Raw genomic sequence first — 15,836 nt, forward strand, 5'->3', positions numbered from 1 at the left:
GGCTCTCAGCTGATCGCGCTCTTCGCGGCTTGGCTCTGCTTTGCTCTGCTTCCCCCCCCCCCCCCCGTCCCCCTGGTCTGCAGACCGGGGGGGGGGGGGGGGCAAAGCAGAGCCAAGCCGCAGAGTGCGCGATCAGCTGACAGCCCAGAAGCGTCTGGGCTGTCAGCTGGCCGGGCGTTCCGCGGCTTGGCTCTGCTTTGCCCCGTCCCCCTGGTCTGCAGACCGGGGGGGGGGGGCAAAGCAGAGCCAAGCCGCGGAGCGTGCGGTCAGCTGACAGCTGTCAGCTGGCCGCGTCCTCCGCGGCTTGCCTCTGCTTTGCCCCCCCATCCCCCTGGTCTGCAGACCAGGAGGGTGGGGGGGGGCAAAGCAGAGCCAAGCCGCGGAGGACGCGGCCAGCTGACAGCCCAGACGCGTCTGGGCTGTCCGCTGCTCGCGTGTTCCGCCGCTTTGCTCCCCGTCCCCCTGGTCTGCAGACCAGGGGGACGGGGAGCAAAGCAGAGCAAAGCCACGGAGCCCGCGGGAAGCAGGACAGCCACGGCGCGTCTGGGCTGTCCCGCTGCCCCCGTGCTCCGTGGCTTTGCTCCGGACACCTGTGGTACAGCAGCTGGGGCGCTGCCAGTTGGTCCCGTAGCACCGCTCTGGGCGCTACTGGACCAACCGGGCAGCACCCCAGCTGTTCTGCCCCAGGCGTCCTGATTCAGCCACTGCTGGTCAGATTCAGCAGCGGCTAAATCAGGACGCCTGGGGCAGAGCAGCTTGGGTGCTGCTGGGTTGGTCCAGTAGCGCCGAGGAGCGGCGGCGCTACTGGACCAACCCAGCAGCACCCCAGCTGCTCTGCCCCAGGTGTCCCCAAGTCAGCCGCTGCTGAAACTGACCAGTGGCTGACTACAGGAAGCCCCTGCCCCGGGCTTCCTGGAATCAGCCGCTGATCAGTTTCAACAGCAGCTGACTTGGGGATGCCTGGGGTTCTTAAGTTGAATCTGTATGTAAGTCAGAACTGGCGTCCAGATTCAGCCGCTGTTGAAACTGATCAGTTTCAGCAGCGGCTGAATCTGGATGCCAGTTCCGACTTACATACAGATTCAACTTAAGAACAAACCTACAGTCCCTATCTTGTACGTAACCCGGGGACTGCCTGTAGAGGGTCCCAGAGTTGAAATATCCTGAGGCTTCTAGTAATTTAGGTAATTCACTGTCATTTTTCTTGTGTAGGGAATGAAGTGAGCATTGTAGGTGGCATTGTTTGGTGGGTTTTTTTGGGTCCAGCCAAAAGGAAGTTTATGTGGAAGCTAGGTTTTTTATGAGAATCTCGAGTGCTGAGAACTCCTCTTTGATTTTATTCTGTTTTTGTTGTATAGTATGCCAATTAGGTGGCTCTTCAGTTTCTTTGAGTGTGTGCCAGAGAGATGTTGTGTAATAGAATAGTCATGTAATAGCATGAAATCTTAGCAGTTACACGACTATTCGATAGTCCCCGGGACTGCCCCACTTCCTGCCAACCCAGGCTGCTGTCCCTGTATCAAAGGCAGCAGCGCGGGTTATCAGGCAGAGATGGCTGCAAGGGGAGACCAGTTTAAAAACCAGCTCCCCTTGCCGTTTGGTTGCCTGCCGCCCTATGTCCGTTTCCCCTGCTCTTCCCGCCCCCCCCCCCCCTTGCTGCTAGAGGCAGCAGCGTGAGGGAGAAGGGAGACAGGTGGCACCATGGAGCTGGTGCTGGGGGGAATCAGTTTTTAAGCCAGCTCCCCCCAGCACCTGCTCCTGCCTCCCTCCTCCCTGTCTCTGTAGGAAGCAGCAAGGGGTGGACAAGTAGATCGGTAGAGAAAGTCAGCTCCCTGCATGTATCCGCTTCAGCCTGCTCCACTCACTCTTCGCATTGCTGCTTCTCTATCAGAGGCAGCAGCACAGGGCTAGAGGTTGGGAAGGTGGATCATTTACATGTGGGAGCTGGCTTTTAACAGCTCCTCACAGGCACTGGCCTAGGCTTATCAGTTAATCAATCATACAGTCGACTACACTTTGACATCCCTAGTATGGCATAATCTGTTCTTGTAGTCTGTGGGGTATGTAGACTGTAGTGGGTTTTTCACCATAAATTCGCTAGGGATTATGTTCATCTGTTTGCCCTTGGATAGGAACATGAAATCTGTTTGGATCTTTGGGAGTTTCCTTGTGCAGTCGATGGATTTGCACTCCATACGGCTGAATTCAGTGTCTTGCATGTTTAAAAGTCTCAGAGGGGTAGCCCTATTAATTATGTGCTGGAGGAGTTTAACGATTAATGGGCACAAATCAGATATTCAAAATGGTAACACACAAAGCCTGTTGGGGAACATTTTAACTCGCCTGGACACAGTTTTTTCACTCTCAAACGGCCAAAAGAATTTCAAGTAAAGGTGAATCTGGCCATTGTCTTTCACTGCCTTTTTGTTGTTTAGCTTGCTTGTGGAGGAGGAAATTTTACCTTCAGAACTGGTATTGACTTTGTGCTACTGGGCACATCTGTTAATTCACTTTAATCTTCTGTTGTGACAGTTTCAAATGTAAATATACTGATGATTCTCTTGTAGTTAAGTTTAATTCTTCTAGATTACTATTAGCCTTGATGAGTTGAGCAGCTGTCAGGTTCCCAGGCCCTTTTGAAGATTGAGCTCAGTAATCTTTAGCTTGTTAATTTTTGATGACAGCCCTTTAGTTGTATTTCTAAATAATGAATTAGTCACATCAAGTTAAACAATGTATCATGAGTGTCACAAATATAAACAAGAAAAGAAGAATGTTAAATGCACAGTATAGTGATTTTTGGCAATCCCTTTAGGCATAGCAAACCACTAGTGATTTTTGCATTATATTGCCTGATGTAAACCTAGTAAATATTGTTAACTTAAAGCAAAGATTGGAATTATTTTATCTGAAAAAAAAACCCCACACTTGAACTCGTTTGGCTCAGCCCATTGTTTCAAACCATCCTTCTGAAGCCTCTGTCAAAGGCACTGTTCGAGAATGCCAAACAAGGTGGACTAATGGTTTGCTTATTTTCAGCATTTCCTGTGTCTGAATCTGAAAATTCACAAGATAAGCACTTTGGTCTTTGAATTATTGATGGTCAGTTTTTAAAACAGAAATTTAAAATAGGTGTTTCCAAGCTTTACTACTTATGGTGGCAACATTATTACAAGTTTACCTCATGTGAACCTCCTATTTCGAGATAGTAGATCAGCTTTATATCTGGTTTTAGTAGTATGTTAAACAAAAAAAAATGCATTTCATGTAATGTACCAATTTTTGATTCATTTGGTAGAAGGCTAGGTGTTGGATAAAACTGGGCTGCTTTTCTGAGAGGCAGAATCAAACTAGAAGATTTTCCCTCTGTTGCTCTGGTGTCTGTCTTCATTTAAATCACTGCTCTGGGGTTGGGCAGGGGATGAGGGGTACAGTATACAGGTTTTCCAGGGGAGAGAGGACTATCCTAGCCTTCTCTCACTGCAGCAGTTTGGGACCAGATGAGAAGTGCCTCTCCAAGGCTACTGCTACTCCAGTGGGCACAGTCAGGGGAGGGGTATATGTATCTTGGTTGGGACAGGTCCAGGTTCGTCTGCTCTTGCATCCCCAAGCCACAGTGAGGAATGAGCAAACGGTGCTCTTTCCCTTTCTCTCTGATGAAGAGGAATAGCCAGCAATGTCCCTGCACAGCATATTGAATTTGGTTGTCCTAGCTTTTACTCTTTAGAAGGAGCTCTTGAACAGATGGACAGACACCCATGCAAAGACAGAAAGGCTCTTTCAAATATATAGTAGACTAGCTGATGTACCCTACATGACTTGGGCCCTTCAGGGTAGGGGGCTGACATTGTGAGGGTTCAGAATTCATAGCAGGGCCTTGGAGATATAAAGGGGCGGGGAAGGGGTGTGTGCAAGGGGGAGAGCTGGGGAGTGAGAAAGGGCTTGCCTGTGCCAGATCAGATGTTCCTCTCTGAGCCTTTTCTCTCCCTAGCTGCCAGGGGTATTTTTCTCCACCAGCCTCCCTCCCCTCAACACTGCGGCTAAGGGCCAGGAGGAGGGGAAAAGGTTTGGGACAGGGGCCTGCTTACTTGGTGTGCTAGCAGACAAAATAGCAGAGATCCAGCCCTGCTGGCCACTTCCTTGGTGGTATGGCTGCCCCTAGTGGACGCTGCGGAGTGGCTCTCTACTGTGGGCTCGCTGTCCCCAGTAGCCACTCTCATATCACATCACTCCAAACAGCAACCCCTCCCTTTGCATCTTATGGGAAATAGTCCTTTTCCTGGCACTTCTGCTTGCCCTGGTACAACCAAACCCTGAACTTGATTCAAATTAGGAAACGAGGAAGGTGCCAGCCAAATTTGGTGGTCCTAGTTTTTACTGTTTGAGTTCTTGAACAGACTCAGACAGATGCTCTCTAAAATAAATATAGATAAATGAGAGCTTTTTTGAAAAGGAGTTAGTCATTAGTGACTCCTCAGAACAATACTTTAGAAGCAGCAGTGAAGCATGCATAATTATCTTTGCATGAAGTATGCTATAAGCATTTTTCCACCACTTGGGGGAGCAGAAGCCTGTGATGGAAATGTAATGGATGCACTTTTTTCTCCTGCCTCTCAATTGTCCTTGGTGCTGGGCAGCAGGAGACTGTGGAGGCTTTGCTATTCACATCTGTTTGAAAACCTATTTTGTGGTGAAATGAAACTCTTAGAAAATCAATTAAATTTCATGATTGCTTCTTGAAAAGACAGCTACAGTCCATATTTCTGGTTGAGTTAAAAGTTATGAAGGATGCTTTAGAAAAGGAAGGAAGGAAAATAGCTCATGTTTTGTATTAATCTGAACGGTAGATCATGGCTGCTTGAGTCTTAAGTAGGAACCTTTAAAAAATAAAACAAAACTACTTCTGTTTCCTACTCAACATCTGTAGTTGATGTCAAGATATTTTTTGTGTGACTGGCAGAGTTAGATTTACCATCAGTGCTGAGCAGTCTTTCAGTTTCTCCATTTGTCTTGTGTTGAATGTAAATGCAGCAGGTAATATAAAAAATGAATGGCTAGCTAGTTACTGATTTGGCTGCAGAGATTTGAAAGTCCCCTCTTCCAGTCTTAGTACTGGTCTCATTTGTTTTGAAGTGGATCTTCAGCCTTTGTGCTTCTTCTGTGCAGAACACTACCAGGGATTAGACTTCTCCTTTAGAAGGGTCCACGGTTTGCTCACTTATCTTCAGACTTCTTGAAATTTATTTGTTCTCTACATTCAGTTTCTTTAAGCTCTTAGATATTCTGTTAACTGGGCATTTTTGGTGGAGGGAGTGGTGCGTGCCCTAATGAGGAGACTCATTTTTTGTTTCTCTGCCCTGTGGATGACTGTGCTGTCTCCAGTAGTATGGGAGTACTAGTTTACAGCAGATGGATAGAACATTTTTAAAAACTTCTTTCACTTTATATTTCTGTTCTTACCAGTTGCTTTGTAAGTGGGGGGTGGGAGAGGGGAGAGGAGTCTCTTTTTTGCAACAGGACCTTGCGGTATTCACATCTTCCCAGAGCAAGAAGACCATAGGTCAGACAGGGAGCATACCAAAAATCATATTGCAGCAAAAGTTTGAGGGTTAGCCGTGTTAAGTCTGTAAATGAAAAAAGACTTAAACAATGAGTAGTCCTGAAGCACCTTGGGGACTAACAAAAATGTAGATGGTATCATGAGCTTTCATGGGCACAATCCTATTCTGATGAATGGAGTTAAGGGTTGCAAAATAAATAGCAGAGAGAGGCAGGGAAGGGCGAGGCGAAAAATGGGAAAAAAATTGTCAGCGTCCATGCTCACTGAAGCTGAAGTGGGTTCTAAGTATTCTTAAGTACCTGGTCTTGGCTTTTTATGTCATTAGGATGTGGAATGTAGCAGGTAATCCATTTAAGGTCTTTGTTTAAACCTCTATTGCAGGTATCAAACTTGTAAATGAAATTAAGTTCTGCAGCTTTCCTTTCCAGCTGGCTTTTGAAATTGGCTTGTAATAATATGGCAACTTTGAGATCCATTAATGAGTTCCCAGGGAAAGTTAAAATGTTTCCCAACAGGTTTCTGATTGTTACCTTTTCAAATATTTGATTTGTGCCCATTAATCCTTTGTCGTGGAGACTGTCCAGTTTAGCCAATATACATGGTAGGGAGTCATTACTGTCACTTGATGGCATAGAACACATTTGGTGGATATGCAGTAATATGAGCCTGTGAAGTGGTAGTTTGTAGTTGGGTCCTGTGGTGATGTTGCTAATATATATGTGCGGACAGAGTTGGTACTGAAGTTGATTGCAGGGGTGGGTTCCTGGATGAGTATGATGGAGTGCTTTATGGTTGCTGAAAATAATTTGTTTGAGTTTAGGGGGTAGGATGTTAAATATTAGTTAACTGAATAGTCAAGTAACCTCATGAATGCTTATTATAATCCCCGGAGGCAGGACCAGCGCTCCAGCCTCACTCCCGAGGAGCCCCTTGCTGCTCTGTGCTGCTGCCTCTATATCAGAGGCAGCAGCATGGTGTGCCAGGCAGGAGTTGGTTTGCAAGGGGAGCTGGTTTCAAAACCAGCTCCCATGGCAGACTGGCTGCTTGTCACCCTGTGCTGGTGCCTCTGAATAAGAGGCAGCAGTGTGGGGTGGCAGCAGCTCCTGTCTAAGGGGGAACTGAGTTGGGCTGCCTGCCTGGTTCCTAATACACTTTAAATCAGTGTTTAAGCTGTATTCCGTGGCACATTGGTGTGCTGCAAGGCAGTTGGAGGTGTGCCGCAGAGAACAGCAGAATTCAAAATGGCCACCCTTAAAGGGGCAGGCCACTTTTTTTTCGCTCAATAACTTCCCCTGACCCTTCCCTTCCCCCCCCAAATTTCCCCCCCCCCCCCCAAATAAAACATCCTTGGTGTTCCTCATAAAAAAAAATTGTTTGGTGTTCCTCGGTCTTAAAAAGTTTAAGAAACAGTGCTTCAAATGAAGAGCCCCAGCAGGGGCAGTTCCCAGACCTGTTGCAAGCCACTGCTGAGCAGGGCTGCTGGCTAGCCTGCTAAAAAATTTACTGGCAAGGGGTGGGGGAGGGAAATGCATGTAGTCTATAGCATTAACCTATAAGTTTTGGCTTATTGGTTTATCGACTACACTATTACATCCCTAGTTAATGGGATTGTCTCTTGGCAAGGATTAGCAGTGGCATAGCGAGGAGGGGCAGTTGCCCTTGGGCGCCATGCTGGGGGGGGGGGGCGCGTCAATTTAGCTGCCAAAAGTTATGTTGTTAACTTGTTTATGATTATTTCCTATTTTGTATATATTCCAACAATATATATTCCAAGGTTTCAGGGAAACCTTCAAAAAGTAAATAGGACGATAGTTATGGAACATAACTCATTAAGCATCTGCCAGGCTGTGCTGCCATGCAGCTTAAGGGGAATCTTGATACATGAGGCCTAAGATATATTTAAAGCACACAAGCCTGCTGCATGAGGTTACTATATTTGTAAACTCTTCAATAGTAGGTAAAAGGGTATTAAGATGGCCAACTTTGTCCTTCAGAAGTGTAAATAACCAAGAGTCTTTTTAGTGGAGCTCGTTTCTTAAAAGTAATAGCAGCAACATGAACAAAAACCCCACATGTGCATTTTTCTCATGGGTGTGTATATATAAGGCAACTTGCATGGACTTTTTCACAAAATACTACATGATAGATGTAGGTATTAAAGTGGATCCTATATATCAGTAGCTCTTGCGTGCAAAATGTTATGCTTTTCTATAGTTGCTCATTGCTCTTTGTCCTGAGGAGTTTTATCTCCATGCTGATGCTCATAGAATTTCTTTGACAGACCTATATGCATGCTTGACTGAAGAATAGAATAAGTATTTTATATTATGTGGAAATGTTTTCTTTCTGTTATCCTTCTGGAATCAGCAGAGCAAGATCTTCACAATCCATTGGAAGAACTGAGATTGATGGTTCTAAGGTATGGTAGTTAGGTTTTGGCATTAATCATTAACTGTTGCATTACATTTTTATTATATAGAGCTAATGGTTAGGCTAAAGTTTGCTTCAGCTTTGGAAGCTAGCTTGGCAAGTTTTTCAGACACAAGAAGCTAGTCCTGATCAGTAGCTGAATATCTTGACATAAAGGAGAGCTTCTTCTTTTTAAGTAACCCGAACTTGAGCCAGTAGGAATTGAATCCACTGAAGCTATAGAATAAAGGGCTTTTTTTCTTTCAAATTCTGCACCTAGTAACATGGGTGGTGGTGGCAACAGAGAACAGTTCACTCCTTTGTTTTTTTCTGCCGCTAGAAAGAAATAAAATCATAATAGTTAGAGATAAAAGATGCACTACATTAATCTATTCTCCACCCATGGTAAATTATCATCCATATTTAATTTATTAAAAAAAACAAAAACGCCAATCATGCATTGTCAGTTCCTTCTGAAATGAGGGCTAGAATTCTTATCAAACTTGATTATGGAGAAAATTATAACATAGGCCTCACATGCCTCACTTCTATTCTTGTGGAGGTTTAAGTTAACTTGAAAATGGTTGCCATATTACCTGAACATGTAAAAGTTTTCAAGCGTGTTTCAGGTAAAGGGTCTTTCTGTTTATCCAAGACAAGTCTCTAAAGAGAGAGGGGAAACTGAATGGGCATAGTCTGTATAATGTTGACCACTTGAGTAGAGCAGATGTCAGTGTTAATATGTGAGCAATAGTTTATTATAATTGATATTGGAAATTGTTGAATCTCTCTAGCTCTTCAAAAATGAGATTTCTTTAAAGAAAAGTCTGAGGTGTTAGTCCATTTTCAGAATTTATTGCCCCATTATGTGAGGAAAAGAACATGAATCACTGCTTATTGCAATATGGAAAATATAGTTACTGTAGTACTGAGTTTCTTCCTTTGCATCCTAGGGACAGGATGAAATAATTTCAGAATGAGTCAGTATTTTGTGAGCAATTCAAACTGCATATAGAAAACCAGTCTCGTGAACTAAAAGATTTGCTGTTTGTATAAAACAATTTTGACAGTTTTAAAAACTAATTGGATTTCAGTATTCTGCCTCTGCAAGCTGTAATCTTTAAAATATATGTTCTTAGTTTCAGTTTTTGTTGAAAATAGCTTTTATTGCTCAATACCTCTTGTTTCATAATGCTTATTAGTAACGATTTCTTATTGGAGAGAACAGATTTAGTGATTTGAGCTGCAGTAACGCTAGAGAAACAGTGTGACATCACTCTGGTATCAGTTTTCTAGTGAGACTAAACCCTGAGAGCTAGAGGATGCTTTTTCTTAGTGTCAGGTCTGAACAGTGCTCTTTGGGGAGTAGCTTCAGAGACAAAAGGGCTGTGCCTCACATCTTTTCGAATGTTGTTTTTGTTGTTTGTGTGTTAAGCTTTTGGTAGAGAATGAATATCCCTGAAGACTGGTGAGTAATTCTTGTTTTTGTATACATTTCAGTAGCTTCAAATTGTAAGTGATAGGTTTTTTTGCTTTCTTGGGAGAAAAGCAAGTTTGCTTTGTAATATTAGATTGATATAATGAATTTAATATACTGTAGAGGGTGTATAATGCTTTACCTTAGAAATTAAAATTTGAGAACTCAGTTTGAACTTGAAACAATAATAACTACTTCTTTCAGATTGCTCTTGGCAAGTGTATAGAGCTTGAATGTTAGCATTGTTAAACACAACTTCAATATTGCATTTTTACCTCTACTATACTTTTTTTATGAACTGCTACTGGAGGAAACTTGCATACTTTATGTAAAGTGTGTTAAGTTACTACTACTACTACTACCAAAATTTAAATGTAAAATATAAAGCTGCAACCACCCAGAGTGCTATAGTCTGTGGCTTCAGCATTTTCATAGATAGAATATACAATGCATAATTACTGCTGTTTAGTTCTATAGTTCATTGTGCATTTTCAAGTATTTTTAAAATTAGTGTGTAACAATAGGAATATCTCAAAGTAGGTATTCCAAGCGCATCACAGAGTATAGGTAATGCTAGGATCTGTCCATATCACAAATAATTACATATGTTGAAGTAGGAGTGACAGATATACAGAACTGAAGAAGAAAAACTCATCCATTCTCAATGAAGCTACAAAAATAGAGACAGCAAAGATATTTTTAAACCGTATAATCTGAGCTGTAAAACCTGCTCTAAAGTATACCGTGTATTGTACGGCAAACTCTGCATGTCTACTTTCAGCTTTTCAGGCATGAGATGTCTGAAGTATATAACAGATTCCTGTGTCATAAAAACTCATTTTTCTTATTTCAAAGGTAATATAGGATATCTTGCATTCATTTTCTGAGTACTAGACAAGACCAATGAGGGGAAGCCTATTGGTAGCTTGCTATCAACACTTACATTCCAAAAACTCTCAAGCAGATCCAAATTTTAGGAAAATTATTTAAAAAATCTGTTAAGTGTTCTTTTTTTGAAAGTCTGGAAATTCTGCTGATACATGTATAAATACATAAAGAAGCATATTTTGTGGGAAAAAATCTGCATATTTATCACAATAGGGATATCAAGTCTTGGTGGAACAATAAGCCTAAACTCTTCTGAGTAATTAAATTAATCTTTATTTGCTGGAAGCCAATATCTAAGTTCAGAATCAAATACATATGCTCTGATTAGTTCTGTGTGTTAGCTAGGTGAATGTAATAGTCTTAGCTTTCAGAAACTGGCACACTGTATCACTTCATGTGTGCCATCATTGACTTACTGTTTCAGAAATAATATTTTGTGATCCCGAATTGTTATAAAATTAATATTGTGTTAGTGTTTGTTGTTTGACTGCATGCTATTGTAGTAACAATATTTTTTTGTTCTGGTTTTCACTTACGGTGAATTTTCAGGCAGAGCTAAACATAATTTATCGAAGAAAATACACACTGATACAAATATGTTCATTTTTGTTAAGTTATCTTGAATGAATTTAAATGTTTCTCCTGCATGTTTCTTGTATCCGTTTCTTTTTAATTTGGTAATCCACTGAATTATTCTAGTACTGATTGGTCTCAACCCAGTAAATCCTATACATAGTTCCATATTAGAGGTGCTGCTTAAATATAGAAGATAAAAAGGTGTGTGTGAAATTTAGTATCAGTTTGGTGTCGATATCAAGTTTTGTATAAAGTGGTAAGAGAATAGCAAATTATTATTTTAATTTTAATCATTGAGGGACCACAAGGTCGATTTTCGTATAAATCAAATGAAAAAACAGAGCAGTGTTCCCATTGCTAAGCTGACTGGATATCACCACACTGGATGTGTGATTCCTGGCACCCTTTTATATTTTACATGTATGTTGCTTATGATACTTCCATTTATAAGATCATAGAGAAGGAATTCCTCTTAAATTTATTATAAATTGGTTGCAATGATTTTTAGTTTTTAAAAAAAAATTATTAGAGAAGGCTTTCTTAAGCAGTTAAGTAGGACTAATTGCATGGCACGGGTACTAAAGTGACACTTAAGGTTTCGTCTAACCCGGAAAGTGAGAGTTTTGGGTTTGGTTTTGGGTTTGGTTTGGGTTTTGGGTTTGGTTTTGAGTCCTAGTCAGCACATTGGGATTTAATGATCTAGTGATTTTATTTCTTCCACCTACTAATGGCCTTTTTCAGAAATAAAAAGGATACTATCTATTCTGAAAAGCAACTGCTAAACTATTTAATAAATCTGAGTGATGCTTTTAAATAATCTTTAGAAATCTAACTTGATTAAAACACCCTGATATTTTATCACTGCTGGAATTGTTGCTGGGAATGTTAAGTACTTCACTTGACAAATGTCTTAAAGTATTTCTAGTAATTTTATGTGTTTTAATTGAACATGTTCTGCAGCATGACTCTTCCATGAGGAATGTGTTTTATTTTTTGTTGAAATTAATATTGCAATAAAATAATTTGTTCCCTCTTGAAATGATGCGCTTCATGAACACAGTGTAGTGCAGGGATCGGAAACCTTTTTTGGTTCATAGGGGCCACTGACCCACAGAAAAATCTGCCACGCACAAGTGAAAAGCAAAAACCAAATCCTCACTGACCCTGGCCCCCAAGGAAGGAGGAGTAAAAAACCCTCACAGATGTGCCCCCCAACTGAGAAGCAGCTGAACCCCCATACTCTGAGTTGGAGAGAAGGGAGGAGGGATCTGGGAGGGAGGGGGGTGCAGGAGCAGGGTAAAGGTGCAGGTGGCTCTGCATGATGCTTCAGAGAAGCACTCCCTGCAAGCACTGTTCCCTTTGACTGGGATTTCTGACCAAGGAGAGTGCTGAGGGGCAGTGCCTGGAGGGAGCGTTTCCTTGAAGTGTGCAGGTCTGCATCCTTCTCTGGCCAGGCAGAACCAGCAGGCCACACTGGTCCTGTGAAGTTTAGGGTTCTCCCTTTCCCCCCCAAGGTTGCCAGGTGTCTGGTTTTCAGGCCCTCTGTCCTGTTAAAAAAAAAAAAATCCAGAAAATACCGGACATACAATGTCTGGTATTTCCTGGTTTTCCGGCTGGGCGCTGGACGGAAGCCTGAGGGGGGAGTGACTGGAAGCCCTGGTTGCCTGTGAGGAGGAGGAGAAGCAGCCCTGTCCATACTCCTGCGCGCTGGTCAAGTGCGTGGTGTAGCCGCAGCCGGACTGACTCACGCAGGACGGGTGCGCCCTCAGATCTGCACAGCCCAGGTCAGTCCTGCTCCCCTGCCCCTTCCGCCAGTTCTGCGTCCTGTTAGCAGGTTCCTGCTCTGGATCTTCCCCGGAGCCCCTCTGCACCTCCCACCAGCCCTACTTCCGGCGGCCAGTCCTCTCCTCTCCTGAGCTCCCCCCGGCCAGCTCTGACCTTGCCGGCTGCCCCCCAATTTCCCGCAGCCAGCTCTGTTCCAGCTCCGTTCCGGCCGATCCCCCACTGACCAGCCCTGATTCCCGTCGGCCAGCCCTGTTGCCCCCACCCCCCGTTAGCTCTGTTTCCCAGGCCCCCCCTTCTCCGTTCTTCCTGGCCAGCACCACTCCCCTCCCCTCCCCTCCCAGCCGGTCCTTCTTCCCCTTCCCCCATGAAGCGTGTCCGGTGTTTTTTTTTTTTAATAACTACCTGGTAACCCTAGCAGTGATCCTATCCCTATGATTACCACAGAGATTTAAACTGAGAAGCAACTTGCCTTGATTTCTCCCCCTCCCCCGGTTCCTAACATCCCCAGCCCTCCGACCCCAGCCCCCATGCTTACCTGGTTCTGCAAGGCTGCCGGCACAAAATGGTCTTGGAGTCTTTTTGCTCGACAACTTTGGTCCGCCCCGCCCCTTTTTTCCTTCCATCAGAATTTTTCCTTGGTGTTTTTTTGGGGGGGGGGGGGGGGAGCGGTGTTCAGTATTTTTATTTCAACCATCTGGCAACCCTTCTGGCAACCCTACTCTTTCCCCCTCCCCCCCCCCCCGTGGGAAAACTGGTGCTGGTGCTTCAACTATGGTGCCCACAGCATAGTTGGAGCACCCTGGCTTACCCTGCTGCGTAGCGGTGGAGCGGGGAGAGATGAGACAGTGGTTTCTGAGCCTCACAGGCCAGATCCAGGCTGTAGGTTGCCTATCCCTGCTGTAGAGTGTAGAAGCATGATGGAACTTGTAGATAATCAGAGAGAGATGTGAATGCTTGATGGGATTTTTTGGGGGTGATTATTTCCTCTTTCTTGCATATTGAAACAGGTTTCATTTGTAGCCGTATTCATGAGAATTAACTTTGTGCACACACAAGCAGATTTAAATTATTCTGATTTTTATTTTATAGTGTGGGTTTTAATTCTCCATTTTGAATTACCAACATGAATTTTTCATAACTTGATACCGTGGGCAAGGTTAAAACAAGTAATCTTTCTTGATCTCACAGAAGTGTGTGCATGTTTGTTAGAAAGTTTCCATTAGGTGAGATGTATTTAGGCAAACGAAGCTCTCAATTTCAGAGGTTTTTTTTCTTCAGCTGTTAGTTTTATCATTACATATGTTTTTATTTTCTGTTGAGATGGCATTTCAGAAGTAAAAATTTAGGATCTAGCTGGCAGGTTTCCATTAAGAGTTATGAATTTTGGGCAAACTACTTACTTGACTGTCAACCCAGTAGTAAGTAAAATCATTACCAAACATCCCTCTGCTAATGCCTTACAAATTCGCACTCAGTTTAAATACATGGATATTTCTCCCTAAAATCCAGGAAGTGTTTATAAATAGATGTTAATTGTTACTGAATTTAAAAAAATTGGACATAATTAACACGCTAACTTTTCAGAAGCTTACAGTAATATCTAATTCCTCTATTTTTAGAATTTGTTTTGAGCATAATTTATTTCTGCCAATCTTCTGGAATCTTTTTACTTCGTTACTGAAAACAATTATTTTTGTGAAATACATACAGAAATATTAAGTCTAGTTTTCATTGCCAATTCTGTCCACACATCTACACGAGTGACATTATCATAGGACCTAAACATATCAGCTATACCAGTGGTCCCCAATCTGTGGAGGTTGCCGGGCGCCAGGGGGCGTGGCCGTTCGCCCGCCGGGAGCCAGGGGATGGGGGCGGGTCCCCCATAGCCACGCGCCCCCCCCCATAGCCGCGCCTGGGGCCGGCGCCCCCTCCCCCCCCAGCTCCGTGCGCCCGGGGCCGGCGCCCCCCCTCCAAGCACCCGGGGCCGGCGCCCCCCCCTCCAAGCGCCCAGGCCGGCGCCCCCCGCTCCAAGCGCCGCGCGCCCGGCGCCCCCCCCCCCCCAAGCTCTGCGCGCCGGGGGCCGGGGTCGGCGCCCCCCCTCATCCAAGTGGCCGGGGCCAGCGCCCCCCGCTCCAAGCGCCGCACGCCCGGCGCCCCCTCCCCCCCCAAGCGCCCGGGGCCGGCACCCACCATGCGCTTGGAGCCGGCTCCTGCACTGTGCATGTGCCACGTGCCCAGGGCCAGGCCAGCCCCGAGCATGTGGCGGGCGCACACGAATGGCGCCCGCGGGCACCGTGTTGGGGACCACGGAGCTATACCATCAAAGTCTTATTCACCTGCACATCTACTATTTATTTGAGAGAGTTTGCATGTCTGTCAGCCTGTTTATCTGTATACGAACTCTTCCTAAATTCTAAGAGCTAGGACAACCAAATTCAATATGCAGTTTATGCTTATCATAAATTAAAGCATGGTAAAGGTTTGGTTGTTCCAGGAAAATAAGATGTACCTGGAATCAGATTGTGTCTAATAAAACTATATAGAAAAGAGGCAGTATCATCAGGCAGGTGAAGGGGGCCGGCTTGAGGGTGCCCTCCTTTCCCCTCCCCCAGTTTGGGACTCCCTCCACCCAGAGCCTCCTACCCCATACGTATTCTTTTGAAAAGCAGACTTTTCAGTTTAGAAAAGAGGAGACTGAGGGGGGATATGATAAATCATGAGTGGCGTGGAGAGGGTAAATAAAGAAGTTATTCATCAGTTCCCATAATATAAGGACTAGAGGACATCAAATGAAATTAATGGGTAGCAGGTTTGAAACTAATAAGCGAAAGTTCTTCTCGCATAGTCAACCTGTGGAACTCCTTGCCAGAGGAGGCTGTGAAGGCTAGAACTATAACAGAGTTTAAAGAGAAACTAGATAAATTCATGGAAGTTAGGTCCATAAAAGGCTATTAGCCAGGAGGTAGGAATGGTGTCTCTGGCCTCTGTTTGTCAGAGGCTGGAGATGGATGGCACGAGACAAATCACTTGATCGTTGTCTTCGGTCCACCCCCTCCAGGGCACCTGGAGCTGGCCACTGTTGGCAGACAGGCTACTGGGCTAGATGGACCTTTGGTCTGACTCAGTACGGCCATTCTT

The 15,836-nt window shown here is 44.3% G+C and overlaps 1 protein-coding gene across 16 annotated transcripts in view; it reads left to right on the forward strand.

The window, feature by feature from the left end:
* PLEKHA5 (pleckstrin homology domain containing A5) overlaps window positions 1–15,836 on the forward strand; it is a 240,472-nt gene that overhangs the window by 89,053 nt on the left and 135,583 nt on the right. Inside the window, exon 1 of one of the 16 annotated variants that reach the window (XM_075897781.2) lies at window positions 9,250–9,437. The exons of the other annotated variants lie outside the window; for them this stretch is intronic. Coding sequence (XP_075753896.2) covers window positions 9,418–9,437 — 20 coding nt within the window. The 5' untranslated portion in view covers window positions 9,250–9,417. Of the gene's footprint in view, window positions 1–9,249; window positions 9,438–15,836 lie in introns of those variants that run through there. 16 annotated transcript variants of the gene reach the window in all.

This window comes from Pelodiscus sinensis, chromosome 1, assembly GCF_052426305.1.
Source record: "Pelodiscus sinensis isolate ZL-2025 chromosome 1, ASM5242630v1, whole genome shotgun sequence".
Lineage (NCBI taxonomy): Eukaryota > Metazoa > Chordata > Testudines > Trionychidae > Pelodiscus > Pelodiscus sinensis.